At 34.4% G+C, this 13,962-nt stretch overlaps 1 protein-coding gene across 3 annotated transcripts in view; it reads left to right on the top strand.

Moving 5' to 3' along the window:
• The first annotated feature begins 7,649 nt into the window (after positions 1-7,649).
• LOC130987205 (uncharacterized) overlaps positions 7,650-13,962 on the top strand; it is a 698,101-nt gene continuing 691,788 nt past the window's right edge. Inside the window, exons 1-8 of one of the 3 annotated variants that reach the window (XM_057910850.1) lie at positions 7,650-7,928; positions 8,011-8,305; positions 8,386-8,478; positions 8,853-8,997; positions 9,099-9,209; positions 9,296-9,378; positions 9,489-9,546; positions 10,269-10,604. In XM_057910850.1, coding sequence (XP_057766833.1) covers positions 8,027-8,305; positions 8,386-8,478; positions 8,853-8,997; positions 9,099-9,209; positions 9,296-9,378; positions 9,489-9,546; positions 10,269-10,348 — 849 coding nt within the window. In that variant the 5' untranslated portion in view covers positions 7,650-7,928; positions 8,011-8,026 and the 3' untranslated portion in view covers positions 10,349-10,604. Of the gene's footprint in view, positions 8,306-8,385; positions 8,479-8,852; positions 8,998-9,098; positions 9,210-9,295; positions 9,379-9,488; positions 9,547-10,268; positions 10,611-13,962 lie in introns of those variants that run through there. The other 2 variants (XR_009089595.1, XR_009089596.1) reach the window with 2 other exon arrangements.

Below are 13,962 nucleotides of genomic sequence, written 5' to 3'. Positions count from 1 at the left end.
GAAAATTTTATAGGAAGTCCATACATGAGTCTTGAGTACCCTGGTAAAATTTCAAGTCTTTTCAACTTCGTTTGATATTTCTTTAAAATGCAAAACTTAAACTGCACATTATTACCGAGAATTTCAGAAAACAGGGGAAAGAGTCTTTCGTTTCAGTAGCTTCCTATGTGATCTAGCTTTCCAACTTTTTATGGTATCAACCTTATTGTGTTAGCTAGATATCCACCGAAGATGAGCCCAGTTTGACAACGTTTACTATTTTTGAAAAATTATAACCTTCGGTTGCACAAAACTGCCAAAAATGGTAGATAATGGTAAAAACGTCATATCTCTCAAACCACTTGGAGTTTTCGACTCTACTTTTTTTTAAATGAAACTAGACTCGAAGATCTTTCTTTCGGTATGAGTCTCGAGTCCAGGAGATGTCGGAGTCAGAACAGTTTAAATTTTGAAGTTGAGTCAGTGTAAAAACAGAGCATGTTTTGATGATGTTTGTTTGTGATTTCTTATGTGCCTTATGTGATTATGTTACCTATGTGTTGAATGAGATTAGACGAACCTTATATGAGAAATAAATCGAGACTTAGAGCCATGATTTTCTTGAAACCTATCCTTGAACTTAAGGATGTGAGATGAGTGGAGAGTTTATATAGAGTTGAGTAAAGAGATAGAATATGAGATAGAGTATGAGATAAGGCCTGAGAATTAGTCAATGAGTTCTAATCGAGATTCATTTTATGACATGAACTTTCGATGATGATGATGATCCCTGAAGACACGAGACGAGCAAGGAAGTAAGTAACTCCACTTTGACGGGAGATTTTGAGTAAGGTCTTCAGGTGGGCAATATTTTGAGTATATGTTTATCATATGAGCTTTCTAAAATGATTTGATGATGTTATGAGATTAACAAATGTTTTTGAGATAAATGATGTTTGAGAACTGTTTGACTTGCAAATTTTTGATGTTGAGCTTGTATGTTTAACCTCTACTGATGAGATGAGACGAATTCGGTCCTACCACAAGCGGGATTTTGTGCACAGAGGTGACTGTGAGCCGTCTTCAGGTCGGCCGGTCACGGTACTTGAGAGGGAGGCCTACTTCTCAGTACCTTAATTATAATGATGAGATGTAGATGCGGTACATACATGTCGAGTACTTGTCTGCAGACACTTAATTATGATGTTTATGGTTAAAACTGCTTGCACAGGTTCTTTTAAGATATAATTCCTGTGTATTGCTGAATTGTGGCAAGTTCAATTTATAGCTCTATGAGCAGCTTTGTTTTTCGGCGATATGTCCACTGAGTATTTATGTACTCACGCCCTGCATGTATTTCTAAACGTGCAGGATAAGCGGAGGGGGAGTATGGTGCGGTGCTGGTGGAGAATGTTTCGAGTTGACGTTTTCTTTCTCTATCGTATGTCTGTTTTGTCGATAGAGTTTTGATATGAAGTTATGTTAAATAGAGTTTGATGTTTAAGATACTTAATTTCCTTTGAAAATCAAGCAATACACTCACGGTTATATGTCTTCATACATATAATCGATTCGCCTTTTGCTGCGATACTCTGCATATTATTCTTCATTATGAAAAATGAGCTATACCCGTTTTGTTTTTGTTCGTGAAATTCCTGATAATCAAAAAGATATAACGATGTTGACGATTTTACCCTTGGATTCATTTATGATGATTTCCTTAACACCTTTTGATGTGAGCTTCCGCTTGATGTTTGACCTATACATCTTGTCTTTTATTCCTTTAAAATAGTCGTATCGATACTCGATCCCCGCTATTACTAGTGTCGGAATCGGGCTGCGACAACATCTGTTCGATATTTGTACAAAATAATAAAAGAACCCCAACATAATATTTTTCAGACAAAATTACTCTTATGAGTTTTATATAATTATAAAGCTATAATAAAATCATAAAATAAGGTCCAACATGCTTCTGTATCATTTCAATATTAATTTTAGGATGTGCTTTTGATAAAACTCAATACTCGTGATAATGTCATGAATATTCTTTCCTATCTTTCATGTGGTAGAGCCTCTCTATAATAGCTTCATTATTACAATAACATTTATAAGTATATTTTGAGAGAGAACTCATAATTGGGCAAAAAAAAAAAAAAATAGAACTTAATTCCGTGTAAACACCCAAAAATAAAAATAAAGAATATAGTACTAGAAAGAACTCATAATATACATATGTAAAAATTGTTATATTATTTCATGTTAAAAATTAGAATAGAAACTATACTTTTTATTAATATATGTGAAATGACAAAAATACACCTATAAATTTTGAAAATTTTCAGGGGTGTCCAGTGACCCCACTGCCCCACTCTGACTCCGCCAATGCCTGTATGCATTATATTTCGGATAATTGTCCGAATCTATAATTTTTCTTTGAAGTCTCTTCCCACATAGGATTCATTATTAAATAAATTAAATATAATATAATATAATTCCTCAATAAAAGTTCACTCTGATACGATTTTAGGTGAGAGAGTGTGATGTGTATGTTTTATAATTATAAAAGAACAAATTCATTAGAGAGTATTTTTATATATAAAGTTCAAAAGGTGAGGTTTTGTGAAGTGGTCAATTTTGAATATTCCAAATTTAATGGGGTCAGTTTTGAATAATCAATAATCAAATCATGGGCAATTTGAACAAATATAAAAGTATTTGATATGATTTGGATTTTTTAAAGTTCATGGGGAAAATGGATTTTGAACAAAGTTCGTGGTATTACACGCAATTAACCCATTTTAATTTAGGGTTAATTATAGTTTATAGCCTGAATTTTCAACAAATTTCAATTTATAGCCTCAACTTTAATTTATATGTTGTATAGCCTGAACTTTGAGAAATTATTTAATTATAGCCACAATTGCACAAAAAATATGTTAATAGTCTATTTTTTATCATAATTACAGCTCTAATGATGATCAATTGCCACGAAACTAGAGTCTAATGTATTCTACACAAAAGGAGGTTTTCAATAGTAGGTAGCGCATCGTTATCGGACCACCGGTGTAGTCGAAATCGCACCATAAAATTAGTAAAATGATGTCAACTTTCATACACGATTCTGACTTCATTGGTGGTCCGATGACGATGGGCTACCTATTGTTGAAAATCTATGTTCGCGTAGAATACATTAAACTCTAATTTCGTGAAAATCGGCCATTGTTTCATACGTAATTTCGACAAAGAAGGGATAATGTCATAGTTTTGATGTGATTATGGCTATAATTAAATAATTTCTCAAAGTTCAGGCTATACAAAAAATAAATTAAAGTTGAGGCTATAAACCAAAATTTGTTAGAAGTTCGGGCTATAAACTATAATTAATCGTTTAATTTATTTAAAATTGAAAATGGTTAAATGGGCTCAAACTAGTACTTAGACCTATTATTTTCTTATGGGCCTGTTAATATTTCTAGTGGATTTAGAATAATTGTTGGGTCTAGTTTAATTAATTTGTGCTATTACCCTATGTATTTATGTACTCCCTCCGTCCCAATATTGTTGGCCACATTTCCTTTTTAGTTTGTCCCACTATTGTTGGCCACTTTCCTAAAATGGAAATATTTATCATATTCAATCTCTTATTTTATCACATTATCTCTCCTACTTTATCACTTTATTACATTCTCTCTCATACTTTATCACATTCTCTCTCCTACTTTATCATTTTATTACCTTCTCTCTCATACTTTATCACCTTCTCTCTCCTACTTTATTACTTTTATACTCCCTCCGTCCCAAACGAAATGTCCTCCTTTCCTTTTTGGGCTGTCCCAAACGAAATGTCCCCTTTCCTTTTTGGGAAAAAATAAGGGATACTAAGTGCCTAATTAAGTTACTAATTGTGTCTTAATTCAAACCTTAATCTGTTAGGCCTAAACTTATTTCAACCCATTCCCACTCTCAGAAAACCCTCTCGACTGTGTTCTCCCACCGCCGCGCCCTCTTCTCTCTCACCGCCTCGCGCCGCCCGGAGTTCTCTCACCGGCGCGCCCTCTTCTCTCTCACCGCCTCGCGCACCGTGTTCTCCCGGTCGCCGCCCCATTACCCCCTGACACCTCGCTCTCTCGTCTCTCACTGGAAACTCACTCACTCGATTGGGAGGCGGCAGATCTGGGACGGGAAGCGGAAGATCTGGGACGGTGATGGATCTGGGATGGAGGTGGATCTGGGATGGGAGGCGGTGCGGTCACTTGTGGGTGGAGGAAGACCAGTTCCTACGTATTCGACCGCTGATGTTGGGGGAATTTCTCACGGCTTTAAATTTTGCAAGTGGGGGAATTGCTTCGGTTGATTTGTGTGGGAAGGGGGGTTGACTAATTTTGTAGGGTAGGGTGGGGTGCTACTTCGGTGGAGCTGGTTCTGGGCGTCTTATTCGGCTGTTCCGGGGGAGAGAGCTGCCGGAAAGGGAAGGTGCACCGGTGACAGGGGCAGTTCATCGAAATCCCAATATTAAAGATTAATTAGTGTCAGTTTTTAAGCATTCCACCGCCACTTTTTTTCTTCCCAAAAGTTAACTTTCAACCTTAAATAATTAAATGCTTTATTGTAGGACCCACTAAATTTTTAACTTTACACAACACCACTTAATACTCTAATTAACTTGCTCCTTAATAACCGTGCCCAAAAGAAGGAGGACATTTCCTTTGGGACGGAGGGAGTACTATATTACCCACACACTTAAAATACTAATCTACAACTCCTTAATTCCCGTGCCCAAACTAAATGTGGCCAACAATATTGGGACGGAGGGAGTATAAATTAGACATTAAATTATTTCGAAATCAAGTTCGTTATAGAAAAGAAAAATAGATTTATATTATTTCTAGATTCATAGTTATTTATTTAATTAGTGTCAATAGAGTTATGATTAACGCCAGAGTTATGATTATCGCAGTTAAGTCTTTTTTGAATTAGTTATTAATAAGTTTGTCAAATAGCAGCTAGACTTTATTCAATAGTTTTAATAGAAATATCACCCTAAGACCAACATAAGTATTATTTATAAATCAAGTCCCTATTATTTCCTTATTATTTATTAGTCAGTATTTACTGAAGGTCAGGTTACCACCAACGGTGACTCTCACAATGGGTCACCAGGAAAAAGACAAAAGTGTTTTATAATTAAATAATATCAAATGTCATGTCTTTGGAGTAACCCAGCCGGGTATCCGCCCTGAAGGTCACCCTTTTTACTTTAAATGATAGCATGCCATGTGTCCCTTTTCTTTATTATTTTCAGATTTTCTTTTTCAAATCAAAATTCTTATTAATTTGAACTCTATAAATAGAACTAAAATTTACGTTCATTCACATACAAACTAAATTTCTCACTTCTCCTCAATTTCATTTCATTTTGAGTTATGGATCCAAATCATCCCAATTATTTCTATCCAAATTCCCAAAATTATCCTAACTCTCAAGATTCTGCAAATTTTACTTCTTATCCAATTCCTCATCCTTTTCCAAATTTTGAAGACCAAGCAAATTCTCAATTCTATCAAAGCCAATTTTCTCCAAATCTAAGTCAAATTCCCACATCTCAAAGAATTTCTACATCAGAAAATGTCTCCCACAATTTGTTCTTGGGTGTTCAACGCCCAAACAAAAATCAGAAAGGGGCAAAAAATATAACTTGGTGTGTTAAAGAAGATGTAGCCCTTATGTCATCTTGGATCTATGCTAGCGAAGATAGCATTCGAGGAAAAAGTAAAAAAGGGGAATCGCTTTGGGCACGTGTGAATAAATTTTATCACATAACTCAAGCAGAAAATCCCAATGAGCTCAACGAGTGAAACATTGAATCAATGAAAGGTCGCTGGAAACGTCTTAATGAGAATGCTTGCAGGGAGGCAAATGCTCGAAGAATGAGTGGAATGAGCGACAACGATGTTGAGAAAAAAGCTCATTCCATTTACGAAGCAGGTGGGAGCAAGTTTCAAGATTTGGTTGTATTTAATGAAGTTATGAGTAAACATCCCAAGTGGAATGTTTATGATACAACACCAATTTTTCCTCATGCAAGTGAAGATGTTGATAACCATGAAAGTGGTGGCAGCTCGAAAAGATCAAAGACTTCAGAAGATGGGGGGTTTTCTGTCCCCTCCAATCCAGAAACTCCAACATCTGAACAATCAACCGCAACTCGTCCAATTGGCAGAGATAAGGCAAAAAGGAAAGGAAAAGGTAAGGCCTCACAATCTGAATCTACTAACAATCTGAATCTACTAATGAATCTGCTGTTAAATCTGCTGTTAATTTCAGTTGTGTGTTTAATTCTTGTAATCTTCATTTGTGATTGAGTTAAGTGTCAATTATAATATATGACAATGTTTAGTTATAATATGATTACAAATTTTAAAAAATAAAAATAAATATTTATTTTATTTTGTTAAATATAAATAAATATTTATTTTAATTTATATTGTATTTTAGATATTAAATAATTAAAAAAAAAGTGAAAAGTGAAAATATATAGGTTGGGTTGGTGTCACCATTGGGAGTAGATTTTATATTAGGTTGTGGGTTGTGTAGGTGGATGAGAGATAAATGAATATTTTATTAAAAAGTTGGGTTGGGTTGGGTTGGATGAATGTCACGACTGTGGATAGCCTCAGATACAAGGGAAAAGAAGTGAAGCATTAATTCAGAGTTGCTTGTGTCGTCAGATCACGATCAGGTTGGCTTTCTAAACTCAAAATTTGAAGTGTGCACTATTTGATGATGTTTATATGAATGAAGTTATATTAAAATTATTGACTTGCCAAAAATTTTATGAACTTGTATGTTATCATCTAGGAGAGATAGACGATATCGGCCATATGCTGGACGTATTGCCAGTAAGGGTTTGTGCACAAAGTTGTGATCGTGAGCCATCGAGCGAGTTGGCCGGTCACTGTGATAGAGAGCCTTCGGGACGATCACTGTGTTTGAGAAGGAGGTGCCTCCTTCTCAACATAAGGTTACATGATACGTAGATATGGTACATGCATGTTAATTGTCTGCAGACGTATATGGTGATTACATAAAAATTTTACAGTTTTGTAAGCACAGGTTATTTAAACAAAAACTCCTGTGTGATGCTTGGGATGACAAGTTCAATATATAGCTCTAAGAGCAAGCTTTCAAGTTATTTTGGCATGTGACCATTGAGTACTTTTTGGTACTCAGCCCTGCATATGAAGAATTACGTCACTTGAAACTTAGACAACTTGTCTGCATATGAAGAATTACGTCACTTGACAACTTGTCGTTGTGTTATTGACAACTTGTCGTTGTGTTATTGTAAGTTGTGTGCTCTTTTTTTTTTGATGAAATTACATTATAAATAATACAAACCACACACACACATTGTAAGTTGTGTGCTCTTTTTTTTTGATGAAATTACATTATAAATAATACAAACCACATACACCCCACCTAATGGTTATTGTGGCCGAGAGTACTCGAACCTATGACCTCTTGAACAACAGGCAACCACCCTAACCACTAGGCCATTCCAAGGGGACAAAAAGTTGTGTGCTCTTAAGTTTAGAAGAGATTACTTATGATTACCAAACATTTTAGTAAATTATTATTTAAGAAGGTTAATGAATAGTTTTGAAACTATTTTTTCTTTTTCATTTTCTTACTCCTTTCCCAATCACACATTTCCCCGGCTTAACTATACACTAGCTTAGCTTAGGCCCAAATCAAGTCCATCAAAAGATCTGCCTATTAAACCTCTCTTCCTCATCGTCTCATCGCTTCTAAAACCCTAATTTTCTATCCCAATTCCAGCGAGCTACATGGGTTTAATTTCCCCAAATTTGTAGTCTACCGTCACATTAGGGACTATTACTTTATCTGTTTTGTGATTCTGCTATCGTTGTTTTGCATTCCTTTAGGTAAACTCTGGAAAACTTGTTTCTGTCGTCAATTTCTGAAAAAGAGATTGTCGTTTCCAGTGATTTTTTGTTGGCATTGTAGCCGAATCAGGGAAAATATGGGGCGGGCATACAAAATGAAAGGGCAGAAAAGGAAGAACAAAGGGGAGAAATACGACAGAGAGGAAGAACCGAAGCAATTAGTTGGAAATTTCACGCCGCAGCCGTCGAAGAAAGTGAAGACGGACGGCGCGGAGTCAGAAAAGGAGGAAAAATTGAAGACTGTGGTTGATGATATGCCCGGAATTCCGATTGCTCCACTTGATACGGGAAATAACAAGCAGGGCGTCATCTTTGTTCTCGAAAAGGCCTCGTTGGAGATTGGCAAAGTTGGGAAGGTTTGTTTAGAGTTGAAAATTGGAAGTTTGTTCCATTGTGATGAGGAATTTCGTTTGATTTCTGTTGTTTTTGGTGACAGACTGATCAGCTTTTGAGTTCGGACGAGCATGCCAACTATTTGGTGAAGAATAAGCGGAACCCAGCAGATTATCGGCCCGATATTGCTTTTCAGGTTTGAGCATTGGATCAGAACCATTCTAAAATTTAGAAGGAAAAGAAAAACAAAGATAAAAATCAAGAACTTGCTTAGTATTGTTTATGTTTTGCTGATACTCGTATTGTTTTTTGAACTCATGTGGTTGCATTTCCTTTAGAACTGAAGAGTTGCACCCGTTTGATGCTAGCCTTTTAGGATATTCATCTGTATTTTTGCTTTTGAAGATTAGAGAATCCGCGCTTTAAAAGTCATGATACCGATTCTTAAATACAAGCTAGGAGTTGATACTATCTCTTCATGCTCTTTTTCTTGATTTAACTTGGTGTTCCTTCCTATAATTATAGGATACTATCCCTTCTCTAACATACTCAACATATTGGCAATTTTAGGCAATCCAAACAATTTTAGATAGTCGCGTGAATAAAAGTGGGAGACTGAAAGCTCTATATGTAAGGACACAGCTAGGTCAACTTATGGAGATCAAACCCCATGTGCGTATGCCAAGAACATATAAGAGGTTTTCTGGTCTCATGGGTTAGTATAACAGTTTGAAGTAGCATATTTTGCATATATCCATCCTATAAACGTATCGTTGATAGATAACACTTCTAATCTTTCGTATTAACTGTTTGCAGTACAATTGCTGCAAAAGCTGAACATTACTGCAACTGACAATGGGGAAAAACTTTTACGTCTTGTCAAGAACCCCGTGACCCAGTATTTACCCACCAATAGTCGTAAAATAGGTGAGGTGGATTTTCTGTGCTGATTTGTGTGTTTGGTGCTTGTATTTGCTGCCAAATTTAGTCTAATTGGTTTTATTGGGATACAGGTTTCTCACATAGTTCAGAAAAATTGATCGATATGTACAACTATGTTGGTAATATCAATGAAGAATTGGATCTAGTTTTTGTGGTACTTTACCATTCTTTCTCATACTTTCTTCCATTGTTTTATTTCACTTTCTTTATCAGTGTTTTCATTTAGCTTATATTCGTTAACATTCTTCTCTGGTGTATCGACAGCTAGGGGCAATGGCCCATGGGAAAATTGATGAAGATTATGTTGAAGATTATATCTCAAGTAAGTGCTCTAGAATCCCTGAGATATTTGCTTATATTTTGTGTTCCTTGTAAAGAAAGAGGTACAGAAGTTGCCCCTTATTTCATAATTGAGGAGCATGTAAGCCTTCAAATTGTTTTGGGTCCATTTAGACATGAACAACAAGCTCCTAAATAATACACTTCTGTTGGATTGATACAAATGACCCTTTGTTCATTGTGGGCATGCAAAATCACCATTTCCAGAACGCATTTGCTTTTTATCTACAAATTGGTTGATATATTTAATTACCTCTGCACGTAAGGAAAATAGGAAGGAAGAGAAGAATAGGAATGGGATGGATAAATCATATATGATTGATATCACACCTCTCTACGTGGAAGGCATATCATCAAAATTAGTCACTAAAAACCAATATGATCATGGGCCATTGGTGATCTACTCATTTAAAAATAAGAAAAGTAAATATTAGACACAGGAGAATGATTTCTAGTGATTCACCCCTTGTTTGTGCAGTCACTTCCCTTGCTCAAATTATTTCTTTGAATAATAACTATTGGTACAGTGAGGCGATGTCTCTGTGGTATTATGCTGTTGATTAATACATATCTTCTAGTTTAACAAGTTCTTCAGCCATATTACCTAGTTAGTCAGGGACTTTCGCAAGATTTTCACATTTTGTTTCTAGTGTTCGATTCTGGTTTATTTGCGCATATTCTGATAATCCTGATGTCTGCTTGCAGTCTCCGAATATCCACTGAGTGCTGCATACGCTATTTCAATCATTACAAATGCCGTAGAGCGAAAATTCAAGATCTTGTAAGTCGCAGCGAAAGCTCCTATGCTGTAGTTTGGTTTGGTATACATGTGCAGGCAGTGGATTGAGCAGATTTTCAGTTTCCTGGGCAAGATTGCAGTCGTCGTTCAAATCTATTGAAGTATGATCAGCGACAGCAATCTTGATTTTCTTAATTTCTATGTTTTTGCATTTGTGCAACCAAATACCATTATATACTGGATAATTCAAGAGTAGTTTTGTCTGCTTAAGAAGGCACAGATTGTGTAGTTTTCATTTGTCAGATTTAGTTTTCATTTCGAGTTCAGTGTTTTTGTTGCAGAACAGCAGTAAGTGAATTTTTTGTTGTTCACAGCCAGTTTAAATGGAAGACAAATTATGGAACAATTAAATGGTAAAAACACATACCTTTTTTATAATTAAGTTTGTGGGGTGAGCAACTCGATGACTAAAATAGCTAGTCGCATATTATTGTAATCTAGTATAATTTTAAAAATGCATATTCAATTAATTTGATGAAATTATTGAGCAAGTGTTTCTTAAAATAAATTATAATGATATGCTCATTTCATTTTATAATAAATTATAATGTCATCAATAACTTTTTAATATAAATACATAATTTGAAAAATCAATCTATTAGAATTAAGTAAAAAAGGAAAATTAAAAATATTTGAAATGCAATTTTAGTTTAAAGGACAATATCATTACTTAAAACTATGAAATTTAATAAATTAAAATTTTAAATTATCACAACTTGCTCTATCTACAATTTTATTCACGATGTATTTTATATATTTTCTTCAAAATATAATCTATACCTATTATAAAATAGCCTTGTTTTACAAAATTTGGTTTGCCTATTATGTCCCTATTTTTAAATTTATTTTAAGGGCAATGGTGTAATATCATATTATTATTTATTTTTTGTTTTTGTGTATTATTATTATTATTATTATTATTATTATTATTATTATTATTATTATTATTATTATAAACATACAAGAATCCTACACTAATCGCAATTCTAGATAAGTTCAAATTCTTGAAAATTACTACAACTTTCTTCATTCTTTTATCTTCCGTTTTCCTTTATCAAACTAAATCTTTATTCTCAATTTTTATGAAACGAAATCTTTGTATTTATGTAGCAAAATAGACATGGTTGCAAAGCTAGCATGTAGTATGTATTAGAATGTTTCGCTCAAAATCCCAAATTAATTTTTGAATTATTATTAATTTGATATATTTATATAGATTATATATTATTTGTCTTCATGCTTCTAAAATATGAGTACTCGCAATTCTTTCGTCCACATCAAGCTCACCTTTAGGTTAAAAAATTTCTTCAACAACACCAAAAAATAATATAATGCCACAATAACATGATAAATCTCAATGCACCAAATAAAAATTAATTTTAAAAACAATAATTATATTCATAACTATATTGCTATAGCATGCACTAAAATTAAAGCGTCAATTTTATTTTTTTACAGAGCAGGTTAATTTAGGCCTACTCAAATCATTTGGCTATTCATGAGTTGGATTTGTATTCTTAATCTCTTTTTAATATTATACTCATCGGTCCACGAAAACATGACCTAAAGGAGGGTGGTACAAGTTTTAAAAAAATTGATACTGTTTATTTAGAAAGTTGAGAAAGGGGTCCACATATAAAGAAAAGTGAAAACAATTAATTAAGTTAGTGATTAAAGAAATGGACCCACAAATTAGTGAGTGGAGAAATGGATCCACAAGTTAGTCAAATCATTACTAAAAATAGGTTATGATATATTTTTGTGGACGAGACCAAAATGGAAAATCAGGTCATATTATGTGATATTACAGTTGCATAGATATATCTACAAAGTAAACTTTCACAAATGAAAAGGAAACATTTAACTTAAAATAGTGTTCCATCTGTCCCATTTATAATGACACGTTTTTCTTTTTAGTTATTCCATTTATAATGATCTTTCTAAAAGTAGTATGTGGCTCCTTCCCACTCTATACTCATTAAATAAGTAGTCTCTACCCACTTTACATGTTTAACACCTTATTTTTAATTTTCGTGCCCATTTCTATTGTGCCATTTAAAGTGAAATGGAGGGAGCAAGTAATACAATGTTTTGAGGATAATATTTATTTATAGATACAATAAATAATTATTATATTTAAATCTATTGTTTATCCTTGTAGGTTCTATTACATAAATTAAAAAAGGTGTGTCTGATTGCACTTATTGTGGTGCTATGAAATTTCAATACGAGCCTTCCACTTTTCTTGTGATAACGAAAAAGTTATAGTTCAATTTTTTGAAATTCCCCAAAAATTGTATGAATTGTTTACATTTTGAATCTCAAGAAGCTATGGATTTTTCAAGAAATATTATCCGCTCATCCAACTGTATATTCTCATTTACTTGTAAAACTAGATAAAAAGCTTACATCTGAAATACTAGAAAATTATTTTTTTTAGCACAAGAAATGGTTGATCATGATCTTTCGGCATTGATCCCGCAAGATTCAAGTCCTGACTTTTTCAATTGTATGTTTATGAAACAGGAAACGAGGTAGAGAACATAATGAATAAAATATATTAAAAGTAGTAGTGAAGATGCTCATAAATTTTTTGGATGTCAATCCATATGCAAAAGTTTTTGGAAGATTACAAAGATTATTCTTCAATGGATTACGTTGAACTACATATTTCAAAAAATGTGAACATAGATCAATGAGTATATAATTCTCAACATGTAGATCAAGTTGCAGATATATGGGTCGAAGGTAATAATAACAACATACCATTTTGTTAGGTCCGGGGGGTCTCGAATAGGTGTATGGGGGGGGGGAATACACCTATAGGCTATTTTTACAATCTACCGACCTCAATCAGAGGGATCTCAGTCAGAGATTACAACGAAACTTTGCATGCAAACAAGACACCTGTTTTACCGAAATTAGTTGACCAACAGGGTTGACGACTGATACTGAAAGCTCTTCAGTAAAGAGTTATCAGTTAAGTTGCTGGAACTTAACTGATCCAAGTAAGGGCTTCAGTCGTGTTTGCAAAGATAGAGATGATATCACTCGTCCTTACTATCAGAGGATAGTTAAGTCAGAATGATATCATACGCAGCGGAAATGTAAACTTAGTTTCGAATAGCCTCAGTGGAGCAGATAGTTGGATTAAGGTTTCTCTTTGATGTTAGTCAGTGTTCAGTTTTATCAATTGAAATAGCACAGATATGAATGTAAAACTGAAAGCTGTAAATAACACAGAGACTTTTACGTGGTTCGGAAAAACCCTTTCCTACATCCACGGCTGGTTGATCAGACCAACAATCCACTCCGCAAGTGTTTGCCTGGTGCAATGCAAACCGTAAACTGAAGATAAACTCTCTTCAGCACCTACACATCTCGCGTAGGATTTCACCACCTACACACCTCGCGTAGGATTTTAGCACCTACACAACTCGCGTAGGATTTCCCTGCTAAGCACACCTCGTGCTCAGACTTCCCTTTCAGAGTTCAGAGTACCTTCCTGAACTCCGAGTCACTCAAACACTCTTATGGGGGAGAGGTTTAAACGAGTGCCAACTATACTTACAAAGAACAAGTTCTTTGAAGCAAGTTTGA

The sequence above is a fragment of the Salvia miltiorrhiza genome, chromosome 5 (assembly GCF_028751815.1).
Source record: "Salvia miltiorrhiza cultivar Shanhuang (shh) chromosome 5, IMPLAD_Smil_shh, whole genome shotgun sequence".
NCBI lineage: Eukaryota > Viridiplantae > Streptophyta > Magnoliopsida > Lamiales > Lamiaceae > Salvia > Salvia miltiorrhiza.
This window is presented reverse-complemented; position numbering and strand designations above follow the sequence as displayed.